Source organism: Falco punctatus, assembly GCF_963210335.1.
Source record: "Falco punctatus genome assembly, chromosome: 3".
Classification (NCBI taxonomy): Eukaryota; Metazoa; Chordata; class Aves; order Falconiformes; family Falconidae; genus Falco; species Falco punctatus.
This window is the reverse complement of record NC_137582.1, coordinates 114,887,478-114,906,724: the sequence shown is the minus strand read 5'-3', so window position 1 is coordinate 114,906,724 and position 19,247 is coordinate 114,887,478. Positions and strand designations below refer to the sequence as shown.

General features: G+C 64.5%; 1 protein-coding gene across 3 annotated transcripts; it reads right to left on the bottom strand.

The window, feature by feature from the left end:
* Positions 1–6,737: 6,737 nt before the first annotated feature.
* Positions 6,738–19,189, bottom strand: FGR (FGR proto-oncogene, Src family tyrosine kinase). 3 transcript variants are annotated; one of them, XM_080380292.1, is made up of 13 exons: positions 19,137–19,189; positions 12,884–12,941; positions 12,334–12,586; positions 12,126–12,228; positions 11,741–11,839; positions 11,474–11,577; positions 11,243–11,392; positions 10,619–10,783; positions 9,450–9,629; positions 9,181–9,257; positions 8,946–9,099; positions 8,347–8,478; positions 6,738–8,095 (listed from the first exon to the last, which is right to left on the bottom strand). In XM_080380292.1, the coding sequence occupies exons 3-13, from the start codon at positions 12,572–12,574 to the stop codon at positions 7,887–7,889; spliced, it is 1,614 nt and encodes a 537-aa protein (XP_080236418.1). In that variant the 5' UTR covers positions 12,575–12,586; positions 12,884–12,941; positions 19,137–19,189; the 3' UTR covers positions 6,738–7,886. The 3 variants fall into 3 exon arrangements, with proteins under 3 accessions (XP_080236418.1, XP_080236417.1, XP_080236419.1); XM_080380291.1 differs by lacking the exon at positions 19,137–19,189 and adding an exon at positions 17,354–18,576; XM_080380293.1 differs by lacking the exons at positions 10,619–10,783; positions 19,137–19,189 and adding exons at positions 10,075–10,230; positions 17,354–17,595.
* Positions 19,190–19,247: the final 58 nt, after the last annotated feature.

The window sequence follows — 19,247 nt, the reverse complement described above, 5'->3', positions numbered from 1 at the left end:
AGGGGGACACACGCACAGCCCCTGCGGCCCCCTGCCACAATCTGGGGTGCGCACCTGAACATCATCACCCTCTCCAGCTCAGCACCCCTGTGCCCTCACGCACCCCTAAGGGGCGCCCCCCCCCCCCATGTCCCCCCCTTTTTTTTCCCCCTCCACTTTTTTTTTTAAAGCAAAAAAACCTGGAGACCTGGAAACTTCCTCGCTGTTTGGTATCATCCTACTCCTCCACTTTCTTGGGGGTACAGCACTGCATCCCCTCTCGGCCAGGTCCCAAAGGGGATGCCAGGAGGGCAGGTGGTGACCAAGGCCCCTTGGGACAGTGGTGGCAGAGCAGGGAGAAGCCCCCCAGCCCCCTGAGCACCCCGTGACCTTCCTCCACGGAGCATCCCCCTAGTACCTTCCCTCCAAGTCTCCGCCGATGTTAATGTTCCCAGAGCTGGGGAGATACAATATAATTAAAGTAGATAATACCACTGATGTTTGTTATGACATTGTGTTTTTGTGAGTGACGAGTGAAGGGTTAACTCCAGGGAATTGGGAATATTGCTTGGCTGCTAATAACACGTGAGTCATCGATGAAATAACACATGGGTGCAGGGAGAGACACAGCACCTGGCTTTACAGCAGCCCTCCGCCTCGTCTGCGTGGTGCAGGTTGGGGTTTGGTGTGTGTTTTGGGATCAACAGGCAGCAAGGAGCGAAGCTGTGCTCAGGATACACACTGGGAACCCCAGCTTTGCAGCCAGACTGGGATGAACTGGTGAGCTGGGGTCAAGCTGATAGGTATCTTCCGGCAGGGACCTATTGCACCTGAAAAGCTGGCAGCTCTGTCCCTAGAGTTCCGTGCACCCCAGCGGGATCGGTGGGGATGGATCAGGGGCTGGCTGGACTTTGCGCACCCCGGATGAGGATGGGGACCGGTCTGCATTGCTCCTGGAAGCGGTGCGGAGAGGAGGCCTGGGCTTCAGCCCGGTCAGCAGAGGAATCTGCACACGCAGACAGGATCGCTGCAATTGCTGGTGGCTGAGTGAGCAACTTTGCAGGCTTCCTCGTCCCCTCGCCCTGAATGTCAGCTTTGAATTTTCTTGCTATTTTTAGGGACGGTTCAAAAAACGAGGAGGATCCCTCCCTTCTTGCCTTGCAGGGCTTTGCGCCCTATGAATATTGCAAAGCTGTGTATTGCTGTACCTGTGTGTGCACCGGGGGAGCGGGACAGAGGGATGGGTCAGCTGTCTTGCATGGGCAGGGAGAGAAGGAGGTCGTACAAAAAACATTACATTGCAAGCAGAACGGGTTAGAATGTAAAAGATTTATTAATTTAATCCAAAGCATTAAAAGGTCATGTATTAATCAAAGAGATGCTTAAAACTGTCAAAGTCCTTTGTCAGGTTTGAAGTGCATCTCTATAGTTATCATAAAATATATATATCAGTCTGGCATGGAGCCCTCGGCAGGGCTGGCAGCGGGGATGAGGAGCAAAGCGAAGAGGCACTTTGCAGTGAGGTCCTTGCAAAGAGGCACCCACACTCCAGCCCTGCCAGGCTCCCATGGGACCCCCACGCCGAGCTGGGTGCCCTGTGTCACCCCAGGGCCCCAGGACAAACCCAGTCCCCCCTCAAGTCAGGCTTGTGCCCCGCAGCTGTCCTCAGCTCAGCTGCACGGGGTGGGTTGGGGTGGAAACGGGGAGATGGATGCCATGGGTTTGGGAGTGGGGTCCTCCCCGCACCCCCCGTTTGGTGCCTCGGTGGCTTCCAGCCGTGGCAGGGGGCATTGGTGCGGGTGAGCCGTGCCCCTGCCACCCGTGTCACAACTCCGCGGGTGCTCAGCCCCGCCGCTCTCTCTTTTTCCCTGGGGAGATGGGTGGTGGAGGCGGGTCCCCAGGGCCACCCGGGTCACCCGGGCACCCTGTCCCCGCTCCCAGCCAAGTGCTGTGTCAGCAGCGTTGGCGTGGACTTACGCTACCATCTAGTGGCTGCTTTGCCGAGCCGGGGCCACCGCTGTCCCCAGCTCTCAGCCCGTGTCCCCGCACCCTGCGGGCAGCTGACCCGGGGAGTCCAGCCCCCCCCCTCCGCAAACCCGGGGGGGAAGGTGCTGCTCGCCAGCACCCTTGCCAGGATCAGGCCAGCGGGTGACCTGCCTGGTTTGTCTCCCGAAAGCTCGGGTTGGCTTGGCTGGGGGGTGGTGGCAGTGGGCACCCTGAAAGCCACCGGCTCCCCGGGTGGGAGCAGAGGGCTGGGAGGCAGCGGGGTGCAGTGCGGTGCTGAGGGGGAGAGCTGGGGTGCACGGGCACAGGGCGGCGAGGAGGACAGTGAAGGGTGTTTGATGCATTGCTGGGATGTGCAGGAGCTGCCTTTGTGGAGAGCATGGTCCAGAGACCCCAGCTGGGTTTGGGGTGTCTGCAGAGGATTGGGGCCAGCCAGATTTTACCTTGATAAATGTAACTGCGGCAGAAAAGACCCATCCATCCCCAAATTCCAGCCCCGTGCTTCCCCACAGCAGCAGCAAAACCATCCCAGATTTCTCCCCAACGCAACCGTTTCTGAGCAGCCCCGAGCAGCCCTGTGCCCCGGGCAGAGCAAGGTTCCTGCTGTGCCTCCTCCCCATCTGCGAGTGTCTGCGTGACCCGACTGTCCCCACGCCTTGCTTCGCCCGAGAAACCTCTGTCACCACATCCTGCTGCTCCCCCATTGCTGTCACAGATGCTGCTGTGGCCAGTACGTGGCTCTCCAAATATCAGTTGTTTTTCCATGGAAGAAGGTGTCCCCTCCCAGTGACTCCTGCTGAGCTGCTGGGTGACTGCCAATAAATCCCTCTTTGCCTCAGTTTCCCCTTTGGGGACACAGTCCCTGCAGGCCTGGACCAGCAGTTCCAAGCCTGGTCAAGCCTAAAACCACATTTTTGGCCACTTTCCACTGTTGTCTGGCCACTGCTGCCGCTGGGGCGCGGCTCCGATCCACGACCCAGGAGCTCTGCAGGCTCCACCGGTCCCTGGGGAGCTTGGGCCAGAGGGGACAGGGACAGACCCCGGGCTTGTTTAGGGTGGGGATGGCTCCTTCTCGGTCACAAGGGAGACATGGCTCCCGACAGCAGCTCCGGGAAAGAGGACCCCCGGGGAGGGTGGCAGCACGGCGGCTCCCTCATGCCAGGGTCTGCAGCGCCGGCCATCTGCAGTGGTCTCACACCTGCGCCCACCGCGCGCTTGGCACCGGGTGGGCATGTTCTCTCCAGAACCTCCCGCCCGCGAGCTGCCGCCGCGCTCGTGTGGACCGAGGCTGGCACAGGCGGGCAGAGCAGCCAGCCGGAGCGGGACCGCGTGGGCTGGCAGGCACGGGCAGGGTTTGCAGGCAGGAGCAGGGAGGGCAGGTCTGGGCACGATGGGGATGGGGGTCCTGGGGAGCAGCGGGGGGACCTGATGCTGCAGCCGCCTGCTGGATTCGGCCCTCAGCTGCAGGCAGGGTGAGGGCAGGGAGGTGGTGCTGAGCTGCTTTTGCCTCCTCTCCAGAAGATGCTGCAGCCAGGGCTTGGCTCTGCAGCACTGCCTGTGATGCTGCAGGGACTGGCCAGCTGGGAGGGGAAGGGGCCAGAGCCCCCGGGTCTGGATGATGAGCTTTGCCCTCCCCAGCACCCACAGCCGTGTTCCCTTCAAGCACCCAACCCAAGCTCTGCAGCAAAAATGAACCCTGCAGCAGCTTTAGGGGGGGGTCCCATTCTCCTCCCCAGTCTCCCCATCCCTGCTGGCTGGAGGCACTCAGGGTGGACCCTGCCCTGGGCTGCCGGGAGCTGCGGGGACTCTGGCGGGGTTGACCCCAGAAGCGGGCAGGCGGCCGTGCCCCTCCAGCAGCCATCCCTCCCTCCATCCCTGGTCGATGCAACCCAGCATTCGCATAAAATCAATGCCCCCTCCCCTGCTCAGGCTGCAGCCACCCCAGGGCGAAACACTTTAACCCCTTCGCCCCTGCCTCGGGGCACCCATGGGGGGAGAGGGGGAAAGGACAGGAGGACGGAGGCCAGGATGAGGGTCCCTGCCTTCAGCCCCTTCACACCGGTCCCTGCAATCCTGGGCCCCGCTCTCTGTCCTCGAGAGCTTTCACGCTCACGACACTGAAGGTGAGAACTGGGGACAGACTGCAGTGGCGTGACCGTGGTCCTGCAGGGATTGTGTCAGCCCAACAGCATGTCAAAGCACATGGCCAGATCCGTGCGGGCCCCCGGGACACGGCACGGTCAGCACAAACCCTCTGGCTCAACCCTGCCCCACTGCTGCCACCGGCACTGCTGGGGATGGGGGTCCTCAGCTGGGGACACGAGGGGGGGTGGCATCGTTTCCCATCGGTAGGGCAGGATTTGGCCCAAGCTGCAGGAAGGTGAAAGCGGAGCATGAGGAGGGCAGTGGTGGGGAGTCCCCAACGCCACCCTGCCCCTCCACACCAGGCCAGGTCCCAGATTTATGTTTTTATTCCTTTTTTAAGTGAATTTTGCACTGGAGGGAATTGCCAGGTTGGCAGCCAGCAAAGCACAAGGGTCTGATCCTGCTCACTGCTGCCCAGGTGTCACCTTGCTGGGCAGCCGGAGCATGGTGGGATCAGCCCCCCCGCGTGCCCAAGCAGGCAGGAACGGGCAGGAACGGGCAGGAACAGGGATCAAGTCAGGGTTGGCACAGCCAGGGCTCAGCACACCAGGGTCCATCCGGCAGTGCCCATCAGCCCATCGCATCCTGGATGGAGGGGCTGCCTGTGGACATGGCGAGGGTGATGGTGAGCCTTCCTCCCCACCGGTACCCAGCTGCTCCCTCCTCCCACCCAGCTCTGCTTTCCAGCCTTCTTCTCTCCACAGGTGCCCGCCACGGCCGTGCAGCCGCATCCATCTCCTTCCCAAGCCAGCGCCCAGCAGCTGCTGCCTGGCCCCCCCACCTCGGCCAGGGCGCACAAGGTCGGGGTCCCCATAGCCCCCTCTGAGCCAGCCCTGCTCTATGAAACCTCCAGTTGCAATTAAGTGGGAGACTTTAATTACCAGGGCTGAGCTGCGGATGGATCCTGCCCAGCACTGGTGCTAGGGGGCACAGGGGGGGACCCCAACCCTGCAGTGCTGTGCCTGGCTCAGGGAGCAGGCTTGAACCGGGGTGCTCCCCCCAGCTGCAGGGTCCTGCCACCCACATGGGGCTGGGGAGGTACAGCATGTGTGTCCCCGTGGGCCTGGGGACAAGGGACACATTGCGTGGGTGAGATGTGTGCACCCTACACAAAGGGAGAGCTGTTTTGGGGTGCTGGGCATGTGTCAGAGCCTGCGTGCACTGAACATTAGAGTGTGTGTGCACACGCGTGCACGGAGCAGGGCTGCACTGAATGCACGCGTGTGCACACCCAGGACAGGCGGCGTGCATGTGAACACGTGTGCACTGAACACATGGGTGTGCAGGTGTGTGCATGCCAAGCAGGGGGGTGATACAAAGCGGGGGGCAGACGGGTGGGCAGAGCCAAGGGGTGGCACAACCCAAAGCCCCAACCTCCCCCAGGCAGGGGGGTGTGATGAGGATGCTGCCGTGGCCGTGGGGTGCCCCACGTGGCCCTCACCCCCCACGCCTGTGTGGCCCTGGGTGCCCAGCCTCAGGCGTGGGGCAGCCGGAGCCGGTGGCTGCAATCTGGCACCAGGGCTCTACCCGCTGCGCTCCGGTGCCAACCGCCTCCTCGCCTCGGCTGGCGGTGCCACGCAATCTGCTCTCCTCGCCTGGCCCCCCCAGCACCGGGCACCGTGCCACGCTGCCCAGCCAAGCCTGGCTGGGGGCCTGGCCCTTCCCGGAGGGATTTTTCCCTGGGATGGGGAAGGGGTGCGGCCGCATCCAGCCCTGCTCCACTGTGTGACCCTGTGCCCGGAGGATTTGCAGCCCTTGTAGGAGTTGGGGTGAAGCGGGAGCTGGGGAGGTGCCCAGGGATGGTGGCATGTCCCCAGGCCCCCCAGCGTATCCCCAAACCCACTGGCACTGGCCTCGTGCCCCTCTCCCCACCTGCCCAGGGCCTCCCCCCTAGCCTGAGCCCCCCCTGGATGGGGCCAGGGCCAGTCCCCCCTTCCCACCAGTGCTGGGGAATTCATTAGCCGCCACAGCTGGGCCCTGCTGGGGAGGCCAAGCTGCAAGGAAAATTAACCTTTTCTTCCCCAGCCTCCAAGCACAGGACCCCCCCACTGGCATGTCTGCCCTCACACGGAGGAGGGTGCCAGCATTTTCCCCTGGCCAGACACCCCCCCTTGCTAATTAAACCCAGGCTGCTGCCTCGTTAACGCACATGCCTGCAAGCTAGCAGGAGGGGACAGTGGGGATGCTGGGTGTGGGGGGGGACTGCCTTGCGTGGGGGCAGCTTTGCAAACCCAAATGCTTCCCAGCCCTGCTTTTCCAGGCTTTTCTTTGCAAGGGGAACTGATGCTGCAGCCCTAAATGGCTGGAGCGGGGGGGGGGGGCAGGGGGGCCTTTCCCTGCTTTCCCCCATGGGGGTGGCCCCCCCCGCCTGGGCTATGTCTGTGCCCTGGGCTGGAGAGGGTGAGGATACAGCTCCCAGTCCTGGCTTGGCTGAACCTGGGAGCCCCCCTGCATGGGGATGGGTGTCCCCACCCCAACTCCTGCAGTGCAGGGTTGCCCCCCCCAGCTCTAGCCACCCCCCAAGCCCACCCTGCCCACTGCCTTATACCCACCTGGGGCAGCTCCTCAACCTGAGGGGGGGAAAGAAGGACTCAGGCTCCCCCCCCCCCACTTGTTAGAAAGGTTTTATTTCTCTCTATTTACAGACTGGATTTTAAAAAAAATAAACAACGAATCCCTCCCCTCCTCTTCCCTCACCCCCCCTGGATGGCACTGGCCACCCACAGCCCTGCCCCATGGGTGCTGGGGGCTCTTGGCCATGGAGAGCAAGGCTGGGGCCAAGCCTGGGACTACAGGCAGCCCCCTTTAGGAAAGGGGGTGCCCAGGGGGGCAGCCGGCCCCCCAGGAGCCAGCCGGCAGGGTGGCATCCCCCCCCACCCCAGCACCATCACATTCACATTGTGCCCCGAGTCCCCCCCCCCAGCCCCCTGTAACGCTTGCCGCAGCGGTTTGAGCCAAGCTGCAGTCGGGACCCCCCTGAGCGCCATGGGGGTAACCCCATCCCGTACCCCCCTCCTGCCTGACATGGGGCAGCAGGAAACAGCCCCTGGGGCAGAGCTGTCCCACCCCCGCCTGGGCCCCCCAAGGACCCCTGGCCCCCCCGGGACCCCTTGTTTCCCCGCCAGTGCAAGCAGAGGTTTATGGCTTTCAGGACTTGGCTCTACTATAAGGAGAGGAGATAAAAGGGGGGAGCAAAGGGATCCCCCCAAATACCCCAGGGATTCCTGACGGTGAGATGGCTGCTGGGTGAGGGGTATAAAATCTTATAAATTAAAGACAATATAACGGGGGGGGGGGCGGAGGGGGAGGGAAGTTGAGGTGATCTTCCCCAGGTCAGCACCAGGATTTGGGGAGCTGAACCCCCCAAGGTGTGCAGAGCTGAGCTGGAGGAGAGGAGATTGGGGTTGGCATGGTCCCCCCACCCTGAGGCTTCTGCTGCTGCAGGTCTAGGGGTGTCTGGGGGGAGCACAGTGGGGTACCCCCCCCTCCCCCCCAGCCAAAGCACTTCTCAGGTTCAAAGCTGGGTGTAAAGGCAACGAGAGAGGGGTAAGGGGGGCTGGGGGGGGGGCACAGCTTTGCCCCCTCTCTGAGTCCAAAATCCTTGTGCAAAGCCGGGGGCACCCTGAGCATCCCCTGACAGGCATTATTTTTTTGAGGGGGGGGCCTGCACAAGCAGACGGAGCAACATCCCCCTGCAAAAAGGGGGAGGTTTTCCCAAAAGCCACCCCAGAGCCTGGCTGGGGGGTGCCAGCAGCAGGTCACTGGTTGTCCCCCGGCTGGTACTGGGGCTCGGTGGCAGTGAAGTAGTCCTCGAGGAAGGACTGGAGGTACTCGAAGGTGGGGCGCTCCTCGGGCTCCCGCTTCCAGCACTGCACCATCACCTCGTGCAGGGAGGGTGGGCAGTTGCTCGGGCACTGCATGCGGTACCCCCGCTCCACCTGCTCCAGCACCTCCCGGTTGTTCATCCCTGCGTGACAAGGACCCCCAGCTCAGTGACCAGCACCCCCACAGGATGAGCCAGTGGGGAAACTGAGGCACACCAAGGGACACAGCAACATTGCCCCGTGGTTTGGATAGGAAGCCCGGCGTAACGCTGGTCTCTCTGATGGGGAGACTGAGGCATGGGGCAAGCCTTGCTGGTGGCAGCCGGGGAGGGTCAGCCCCTGCCCGGCCTGCACCCTGCCGCCCAGCCCACCCCAAGGGTGCCCGCTGCCATACCTGGGTAGGGCACCCGGCCTTTGGTCACCAGCTCAGTCAGGAGGATGCCGAAGGACCAGACGTCTGACTTGATGGTGAATTTCCCAAAAAGCGCAGCCTCGGGGGCCGTCCACTTGATGGGGAACTTGGCACCTGCAAGAGGAGGCAGGTGAGCCATGGCCGGGGCACCCTGCTGCACCCACATCCAGGGCCAGCACTGGGGACAGCCCGCAACTGGGACACCTTGCACTGGGGACATGCTGCACCCTGTACTGAAGGTGTCCTGCACCCAAGGTACCCTGCACCGGGAGGATCCTTCACCAGGACACCGTGCACCAAGGGCACCCACCACGCAAGGTACCCTCTGCCTGGGGTACACCACACATGGGGCACCCTGAACTGGGGACACCCTGTACCTGGAGTACCCATCCCCTGGGACACCCATCCCCTGGGGTATCCATCACCCAGGATACCCATCCCTGGGGGCACCCAGCCCCTGGGACACCCATTGCCCAGGACACCCAGCACTGGGGATGACCAGCTCCGGGCCCAGGGTGGGATGCAGCACAGAGGGGACAGGGCAGCCGTCCCCACAGCAGCAAGGCACCAAACCGGCTCACCCTGGCGCGCTGTGTACTCGTTGTCCTCGATGAGGCGAGCGAGGCCAAAGTCGGCGATCTTGCACACCAGGTTGTCTCCCACCAGGATGTTGGCAGCGCGGAGGTCCCGGTGGATGTAGTTCATCCGCTCGATGTAGGCCATGCCCGCCGCGATCTGGCGGGGGTGGGAAGCAGTGAGGACCCCCCAGATGCAGCCCCTGGGTGCACCCCCACCCCGTGCCAGCATCCCCGGTACCTGGGCAGCCATGTCCACCAGCTGGGGCAGCTTCAGGTAGCGGCCGTCCCCATCCTTTAGGAAATCCAGCAAGCTGCCTGCGGGCAAAGGGTGCCAGTCAAAGCGCCTGAGAACCAGCCGTGCCCACCCAAGGGTGCCCACCCCCTGCAAGCCCCCAGCCCTGGGACCAGCTCCCTGCCCACCCCAGCTGTGCCCAGGCAGGGTGAGGCTTGTAGAAGAGCTGGAGGAAGGAATGCTGGGGGGTCCCACGGGCAGTGCTCCCCCCTCACCCTGGCTCATGAACTCGGTGACGATGTAGATGGGCTCCTCCGACACGACGGCGTAGAGCTGCACCAGCTTGTCGTGCCGCAGCCGCTTCATGATCTGAGCCTCCTCCAGGAAAGCCTCGGGTGACATGGTGCCCGGCTTCAGCGTCTTCACCGCCACCTTCGTGGTGCCGTTCCATGTGCCTGGGCCGGGGACACAGCGTCACCGTGAGCTCAGGGGACAGCCAGCCCCAGCAGGACCGGACAGAGGAGTGCGTGGATGGAGGGGGGTATGTGGATGGAGGGGTGCATGCTTGCATGGAAGGATGGATGGATGGAGGGTGGGAGGGATGCATGGAGGGTTGCATGGGTGGAGGAACAAGGAAATCAGGGCAGGGCAAGGAAATCCCACCCAGGACAAGGAGTCCCCCTCACCCCATGGCATGGGGACAAGGCACCCGTGAGTTCATCTCCTAATGCCAACCTCACCCCATTCCCCATCCCTCCACGGGGGAGCCTGTGCCAAGCTGCCATCCCCCCCAGCAGTGGGTACCGCTTGGCATCCCGTGATGCTGCCTGCCAGGGCAGGACCAGACTGCCCCTGCCCCCCCTGTACCCCCCACCCACTGGCCGGCTGGGCCAGCCTTACCCATCCACACGTCTCCGAAACATCCCATGCCGAGTTTCTTGTCGAGGCTGATGGATTCCCGCACTATCTCCCAGGCGTCCTTAGCTAATCCCAGGGTCTGGGGCTTCATAGCGGGGCACGCGCGGGTTAGCAGATGGCACAACCCGTCGTTATATTCTGCGGGGGGGGGGGGGGGGGGGCAGGGAAGGTAGGAGGGAGGGAGGGGGTGCGATGGGATGAATGCAGCATGCATGCCGAGCGGAGCGAGCATGGGGCACTGGAGGAAGAGGATGGCAAAAAGGGGATCCCTCGGCCTGGTCTTGTGCTCCCATCTGAAATGGGGGGGCTGCTCACCCATGCAGGGACATCACGTGGCAGCCCGGGGTACCTGTTGTGACCCCAGAGCAGGACACGGGACTTATCCCCATGCCGGCAAACTGGTGTCGCTCAGCCTGCCCCAGCAGGCAGGAGCCCCTTCCCCAGGGGTGGGGGGTGCCAGGCCTGGGGGTGCCCCCGCCATCCCCCCCCCCCCCCCGCTCTCCCCAGCTTGCCCACCAGGCCCTACCCATCCACACTTCCCCGAACTGCCCGTTGCCCAGCTTCTTGAGGAGCTGGAGCGACTCGCGGGGGATCTCCCACACGTCTTTGGTTTTGACCGAGAGGTCGGCCAGCCTGGGGGTTCCCTTGTGGCACGGCACGGCCAGGCGGCAGCACAGCCCAGCCGCCCGCTCTGCGGCACCAGGGTGGCAGGGGCAGCCGTCAGCCACACAGGGACCCCCACCAGCCCGCTGCGCCCACCCACTGCCCCAGGCATCGCCCAGGCTCCTGCGTGGTCCAGTCAACCCCCGACATGCTCACATATAAATGGGGTTCACCCCCCTCTGCCTCCCCCGGGATGGCCCCGCACCCCCTCGGGCTGTGCTGGATCCCCAGTTCCCCTGGCTGTGCCCATGGCTCGTGCCCACCCAGACCCAGGGGCTATTTAACAGCTCCGGAGAGCCCGGGTGCTCCCTGCACCCAGGACTCAGAAGGGGGGCACCCCCGGGGGGTCCCCTAATGCCACCACCAGAACAGCCCCCTCCTTCTACCATTAAACCCAGTTAGCCCAGATGGCTATCTTTTGCCAAAGGGTATCCTGGGCTCTCCCTACCCCTCTCCACGCCACCCGTGCCCCCCCATCCCACCCTACCTATATAGTGCTGGACCAGCTGCTGGACGGTGTCGAACTGGGCACGGGTGGTGATGTAGTAGCCCCCATTGTCCAGTTTCCGAATCTTATAGTGCTTCACGTGGTCTCCCTTGGCCTCGTCCCAGTCCCGGATGGAGAGGGAGTAGGCACCTATGTGGGGGCACAGGTCAGGGTGGGTCAGGGAGGGACACAGGGCGCAGCCCCTCGGTGTCCCCAACCCTGTCCCCGTACCTTTTGTTGTCTCACTCTCCCGGATGAGGAAGGTGCCCCTGCAGTTGCCATGGCACAGGAGCTGCCGCTCCGCATCCTTGCGCCCGATCTTCCCAAAGTACCACCTGCCATGGGGCCAGGCTCAGAGCCGGGGGGGTACCACCGGGGGACACCCACCCACGGGGCCCCTTGCCAGCACTGCCAGGGCTCGCCAGGAGTGCCAGGACACCTGGGTCCGAGGCAGATGGGGTTGGGGTCTTCCTCCATCCCTGAACCCCCCATGCTTACTCTTCTGCCTGGATAGAGTCCACAGGGGCCACGTAGTTGCTGGGGATGTAGCCCGTGGTGCCCGTGCTCAGCGACCTGGCCTCCCACCAGTCACCCTCCCTGGGGAAAGAGGAACAAAGAGTGAGGAGGAGGGACAGACGGAGGGACCTGGCTGTCCTGCCCTCCCCACCCCACACACAGCACCCCCAGATCCCGTTCTCCCCCAGCACAAGACCGCTCAACACATGACACACGTGGCCCTGGCTCTCTTGCAGGTACCCAGCAATGGAGCCGCGGCAGAGCTGGGGTCCCCAGCCTGGGTCCTGCACGGGGTACCCATGCACGGAGGCACCTCCCCAGGGTGGCACTGGGGTGCTGGGGGTGGCAGGGGCCTAGAAGGGCTCACGTGTTGTTGATGATGTGGAATTTCTCCCCTTTCTGGAAGGTCAGGTCGTCCTCTGTCCTGGCCTCATAGTCGTACAGGGCGATGAAGAGCGTCACACCCCCACCTGTGGCGCATGGAGGGGGCTGCAGTGAGCCCCCAGGATACCCCCACACCCCAGCACTGCAGGGGTGCAGCTGGATAACCCCCCCAGCACCCCAGCCCCACTGACCTGTGATGCCCCCGCTCCGCATTTGCAGCGTGTTGGAGGTGCAGAGCCCTGGCCCCGTGAAGGATGGAGCCGAGGGCACTGCCGTGCCGTGGAAGTTGTTGAAGTCAGGAATGCGAGTGAAGATGGCGCTCGGCTGCGTGGGGTCGGGGTCGTACTGGGAGGTGAGGGGTGGGGGGGTGCCCACCTCGCCCCCCACCTGCCCTTTGCCAGATCCCTTCTCTTTGCAGTGCACACAGCCCATCCTGGGCACGGCCTGCGGGACAGAGGGACCATGAGTCCCGTGCCCCCCCCAGCAGGGCACATGCATGTGCACAAGTGTGTGCACACCTGGTCCCAGTTAGAGGCACTGGGGTGCATGCATGGGCCCCTGCCCACCCCCACACTCACCCCGGCCCCAGGAGGAGCAGGGTGTTGCCACCCCCTGGCACAGCAAGCTAGGTGCCTGGGCTGTGACATCAGGACTGGGCTACGAGGAGAGCTGTGCTGCCCAGGGGGACCCTGCTACCCCTGGCACCCTTGGGGTGCTCCCATCCATGGCGACCCTACTCACTGCGATGACTCCTCGGGTCACTTCAGCTGCTCCATGTCACCTCGGGGAGAAGAGGCACCTGTGGACACCAGGGAGGGCATCAGGCAGAGGGCAACACCCCTGCACGGGCTGCAACACCCCTGCACGGGCTGCAACACCCCTGCACGGGCTGCAACACTCCTGCATGGGATGCAACACCCCTGCATGGGATGCAACACCCCTGCACGGGCTGCAACACTCCTGCATGGGATGCAACACCCCTGCATGGGATGCAACACCCCTGCACGGGCTGCAACACTCCTGCACGGGCTGCAACACTCCTGCACGGGCTGCAACACCCCTGCACGGGCTGCAACACTCCTGCATGGGCTGCAACACCCCTGCATGGGCTGCAACACCCCTGCACAGGCTGCAATACCTCTGCACAGGTGGCAACACCCCTTCCAGGGCTGCAAGCTCTTGCACAGGCTGCAACACCCCTGCATGGGCTGAAACCACATCCTTGAGCAGTTTTTCTCTTTTTCTCCTGCTGCGTCCTCAACAAACCGACTGCCTCCCGCCAAGGGCAGACGTGTCCCCCGGCTGCCCCAAAGCAGGGCGAAAAGGAGCCTTCCGAGTGTCCCCATCCCCTCTGCTCAGCCGGGGAGCCGGTGTCCGGCGGCATGAGGGGCCTTTCTGGCCTCGCTGCGGTCGGGGCCACTCTTCCGGACGGGTCACATGTGGCAGCCAAGGTGTCGCAGGAGAGGAAATCAGTCCCCCCCTGCCATGGCTGCAAGGGGACATTTCTGTCCCCAGCCCTGTCACCTCCCCTGGGTGCTGCACACCCACCCACCCCAGTCTGCCCAGTTTGGACTGGGCAAAGCTTTCTGGCTGAGGGCTCTGCAGCTGTACGGCAGAGCTCACCCCATCGCAGCCCAAGAGTGGAGGGAAGGTGCTGAGCAGCAGCCCTGCGCCCGCTGCCCATCCTGGGAGCGCAGAGGACACAGGGTTTGGGGCAGATGAGACGTTTCAGGCATGTTTCCCCTGTCACAGTCTGATTCACTTTCCTTTCTCTCAGCTGGGAGTGGAAAGGGACGTCTCTCCCCCTTCCACCTTTGCTTTCGACACCAGCAGTGTGGCAAGGCCACGGCCGTTGCGGACGGGGCAGCATTGCCAAATCCGAAAGGGCATGCCCCTGCTCGGGGTTTTTATTTTTGCTGACAGCAAGTGGCTATTTCAGCTGACTAACACCCCCAGCTCTCGCAAATCCCGTCCCCTCTGGGTGGGAATCACCCACCCTGTTGCCAGCATCACACGCAGAAACTTCTCATTTTGCTGAATTTCTGTGCTGAGTGTGGTGGCAGCGCTGTCACAGCGGCCGGCAGGGATCAGGCGGGCACGGAGCATCTTCTAGGCAAGGACAAACCCAAAATATTGCTGCACCACGGGCTCTAGCCACTGCTTGTGCCATGCTTAGCTGCCACACAGCAGCATTGCACCCATGCTTCCCCTTCTCTGGGCACCCACAAAATCCCCGAGCTGGTCCCTGCCACCTCCTAACCAGGCAGGGTGGCACAAAAACTGTCCCTTTGCATCATCTGTGGGGACGGGATGCAGCTGGCCCCATGTCTGATGGCTGCGCGCTGGCATCTGGCCCCAGCTCTCCCGAAAAGGTGCTGCTCGGAGTCTGGGAGCAGATGGCAACCGAGCCCTTCCCACACCGGCTCTACCGGCACCAGTCCCAGCCGAGCTGCCAGCTCCCGCCCTGTGCTGAGACCCAGCCAACTTGTCACCCCCGCCGCTGCCCCCGCCCCGCCGGGCACGGCTGGGCACGATGCAGCCGCATCCCTGGCCGCCTGTCCATCTGCTCCCGACCCCCCCAGGCACGGGGCGGTTCATCCCCACTCCCAGCTCCCAGCCCGGGTGCCATGTCCTGGTGCGCAGCAGTGTCACCCTGCCTGTCACCCCCGATGCTGAGGCACCCAGTGGGTATCGCCCCCCTCCCCTGCCGCCATGCTGCTCTGGAGTATAACAGTGATGGAGGGGTCAGGCGCTGGGGGGATGCGGAAATACAGGGGCTTCTGGAAACATCACGCACCCTGTGCCATGGGGACGAGCCGGGGTGACATCTGCCAAGCTGGGGGTGGGCCCCCGGCACCCAGGCACGCTATGGCTCCCCGAGGAACACGCCAGCGGCAGAGGGGCAGCTGCCAGAGGAACCCAGCCGGCACCTACGCAGCGGGAGGAGGAAGCAGCCGGAGCACGGCATGGGGAAGGAGGTGGAGGAAAAGGATGGTGTGGCAGCCACCAAGGGGAACCCCGGGGCTGGCAGGTTCCCAGGCCTCGGGGACGTGGCAGCCAGGGGGGCTGGGCAGGGACCACAGCAGGGCTGAGCAGCAGCTGCAGCCGCTTGGGTGCTTTGTGCCCCCCCCCCGCCTTGTCCCACCCCCTCCGCCCTGCACCCCTCTCCGTCCTTTGCCTGTGGCCCTGCACCCCGGTGGCTGTCACCACCCGCCTGCAGCCTCGCTGGTGGAAGAGGAACTGAGATTGCTGCACAGCCCAGCACGGAGCCCGCCCAGGCGCCTCCATCGCCCTGTGGCTCTGGACATCCCTGGTCCCAGCGGGGAAACCGAGGCATGCAGCAGCTGCAGCGCAGGAGGGGAAGGCGCCTCATTTTGGGTGGCTCATTGGGACACATGACCCCAGGCCATGTCCCCATCCCACACCCAGGACCCCCACAAACCTGGGGAGGGGACAAGAGAACACATCCCTCCTCTCCACCTTGCTCCTTGGCCCAACGCAGTGGCAGACGGTGGCACGTCCCTGCTCCCTCCCCGCTGCCCCCAGTCCCAAGCCCAGCAGCCCAGAGCCGAGGCCCTGGGGTAGAGCCCTGCCCCTGCTCCAGTCCCCCCAGTTCACCCCATGCCTGGCGAGTGCTCTGCAACTCCCAGCGGGGCATGGCAGCCCCTGGCCCAGCTCAGCCCTGATGGGAGCAGGTTCCCCGAGGACAGTGGGTGCGAGGAGGGATGGGAAGGGTCCTGCTGTGGCCGGAGAGATCCACACCAGGAGCATATGGCTCCAGAGCTCGGTGAGACACGGGGACGCCGGCAGAGATGGCAGGATGGGATGCAATGCTCTGCTGGGGACGTGCAGACGGGGTGACCGCTGCAAGAGCATCCCCCGAGCGTGGGTTTCCCAGTGGGGCATCCCACCCCAGTTGGGAAACCAGCAGGCTGGGAGCACCGGCGGTGCCCATCAGCAGCGCGGTGGCGGCCCGGTGCTATTCCCGGGCACTCTCCAGCAGCGATGCCTGCAGGGACCCCCCCTCCCCTGCCTGCCCGCCAGCAGGACAGGGTTCAAAGGGGACCACTGCCCCCCAGAACCAACTGTGCTCTGGCTAGGCATGGCCAGCGCCCAGCCGGCATCATCCCTGTGCCAGCCCCAGGAGGTGGCAGGGTGCTGCCCCCTCCCCAATACCCCGGGGCAGAGGAGGCAGGACTTGCCACCCCCCCAAAAGCAATGTGCCCCCACAAGCCCACCCGGCAGCCACCAGGCCCGTGGCAGGGGCTGGCCCCTGGCCCCCTGTCCTGGGAGGAGATGCCCCCCTCGGCCTCCCAGCCCCATCGCCGGCTGGGAAAGCAGGATTTCCGCTGGAAGAAGAGCAATTCCCGGATCCGAGGGGCTGCAGGGGCGGAGGGAGGGAGCCGGCCAGGGCTCCAAATACAATGTCCCGGGAGGAGCGGGGCGGGGAGGGAATTGTGCAGGGCAGGAAGCCGCCAGTTCCTGTCCCTCCTTGGGACACACCAAGGACTGGGACGAGGCAGAGCTGCAGGGAGCGGGGGGAGCACCCACTCCGGCCAGGGTCTGAGCCCCCCACAGCTGCCCCCAGCCCTGGCAGGGCAGAGCTCAGCCCCCAGCATCCCCCCGTCAGCACCTGCCAGGCTGGCATGCCGTGGGCACCTGTGGGGCTGGGGGAGCAGGCGTGTGCCCCCCATCCCAGTGTTCCCTGGGGTGCCATGACCTGCCCCCTCCCCAGCGCTTGGGTCGGGCACAGGCGAAGGCATCATTTGTCTCCGCAGCCTCCCCACTGCGGCGTTGCCACCGATCAGTGCCGGGGGACGAGCTGGAGCAGGCGGCTGCCTCCAGCCCTCCCCACACTGCTGCCCGGGGCGTGCTGCCCCTCGCTGACTTGCTGTCCCCCGGGACAGGGAGGACAGGGGTCTCCTGCCCGCCCGCCCCCAGGCTCATTGCAAAGGCTGATGTTGCCTAGGGGGGAGTGGTGAGGGCAGTGCCCAGTGGCAGCCCCCCCCACGGCCAGGGGCACGGGACCTTCCATCCCCACAGCTCAGCGCCCCATCCCACCCCAGTCCCATAGCCACCCCACACAAGGGGAAGACAACTCTCAGCACCCCCCCAGCACATGGCAAGGGGATTGAGAGACCCCTCCCCAAAGCAGGGGGCCGAGCACCACCACCACCCAGCACCCCACACATCCCCATGCATCCCTCCTACCGTCAGCCCTCCTGCTCCGGCTCGCATGGACCCCCGCTCCCACGCCGCACCCGGCTCCCGACGGGACCACAGGCCGAGGTGCCAGCACAGCACCCCAAACCGCCCGGCGTGGGGGGCCGGGGTGGCAGGGTGGGTGGCAGGGCAGGGCAGGGTGAGGTGGGCGCTGCGGGGAGAGCGGGGAGCGCCTGTGCCTGTTTCCCCTGTCTCTTCGGCAGCTCTCGCAGCCGAGCAAGAGCTTCCCCTCCCCTCGCCCCCCCTTCCTCCCCGCGCTCCCAGCAATGGTTCATTGTACCAGCCAGCCCAGCCGGGGCGGCCGCCGGCTCACCCTCCGGCATCGCTTGCCCGGGCCCACCGCCTGCCCGTGGAGGTGGCACGGGGTGGGACAGGTCGGCATCGGGGGTCCCTCGGTGGCCGGCAGCATGGGGGGACACCGCTGTGGCTTCCCGAGCTCTGTCTGCTGGGATTTACAGGGGGTACGTGGGGATCTGTGGGATCCAGAGGCAGCCCGCGCCAGGCTGGGGTGCTGCCCGCACACATGCCAAGGCAGATCCTGGCATCGCCCCCCTGACCCCCCTCCAAGCCAGCACCCCCGGGGACAGCACAGGGACAGCATCGCACACGGGGGGCTTCGACCCCGCCGGGGGCAGGAGCAAGGTGGCCGTCTGATGGCAAAGCACAGGCAGAGCCACCCGGCTGCCTGGCACAGGGTCTCTGCCGCGATGGCTCTGCGGGGACGCGGTGAATCCGCAGCAGGGCAGAGCCGCGGCGGGGGGGGGGCAGCAGCCCACCTTGCCCAGCCGATGGCAAGGTAGCTTGGGACCATGTCCCAGGGGGGCTCCCGCTGTCCCCAGGGCTGGGGTGCAGCTCCTGGCCAGCTTGAGCAGTTGCCGTGGCCACCGATAGCCCACCAGATCCTGGACCCCTTATTTACTCCTTGTCCTGATAAAGTTGCCGGTGGGAAAAGCCCAGGATTTGGCACCGGTCACACCAACCCACAAACTCTGGTGAGCTCTGGGGGAGGGGGTGAGACCCTCAGCACCCTGTCTGAGCCCCCCCTGCACCCTGCCTGGGTGCCCTCCCAGCACAGGGCGCTGAGGCACCTGCCCTGCAGACAGAACCTCAGGCTTCGGGCACCCTGACCCCCCAGTCAAGGGGGTCTCAGTGGGGCTTCCTCGCTGGGGGAACTCGCCCTGCAAACCGGGGTGCAGGGAAGCCACCCCTCCAAGGCGCGCACACGCACACACACGCACGCACACAGACACACACACAGACAGACAGACGCACAGACACACACAGACACACAGAGACGCACACAGACACACACAGACGCACACAGACACACACACAGACGCACACAGACACACACAGACACACACACGCAGACACACACACAGACATGCAGACACACACATGCAGACACACAAACACACAGACACACACACACAGCTGCACACACACAGAGAGACACACACAGACACACACACACAGAGACACACACACACACACAAACACACACAGAGACACACACACAGACACACAGAGACACACACATGCAGACACACAAACACACACACAGACACGCAGACACACACATGCAGACACACACAGAGACACACACACAGACATGCAGACACACAAACACACACAAACACACACACAGACACACGCACAGACACACGCAGACACACACACGCAGACACACAGACACACACACAGCTGCACACACACACACACCAGACACGCGCACACACACACACACACACACACACACGGCTGGAAATACCCTCTCCAGCTCTCCCTGGGCCCGATCCTGCACAGCCCCGGCCCCCAGCCACCCTCTCACCACAAGGGACAGTAACAGTGAGGGGCTGGTGGTATTTTTATGTGCCCCGCC

What these genes read in the sequence shown, in the direction of transcription:
- FGR (XM_080380292.1), bottom strand. Translation starts at nt 12,574, where the DNA reads ATGGGCTGTGTGCACTGCAAAGAGAAGGGATCTGGCAAAGGGCAGGTG. An exon ending in GACTCTATCCAGGCAGAAGA is followed by an intron (nt 11,578 to 11,740) that starts GTAAGCATGGGG and finishes GCCCCATGGCAG; the next exon opens with GTGGTACTTTGGGAAGATCG. An exon ending in TGGTGGACATGGCTGCCCAG is followed by an intron (nt 9,100 to 9,180) that starts GTACCGGGGATG and finishes CACCCCCGCCAG; the next exon opens with ATCGCGGCGGGCATGGCCTA.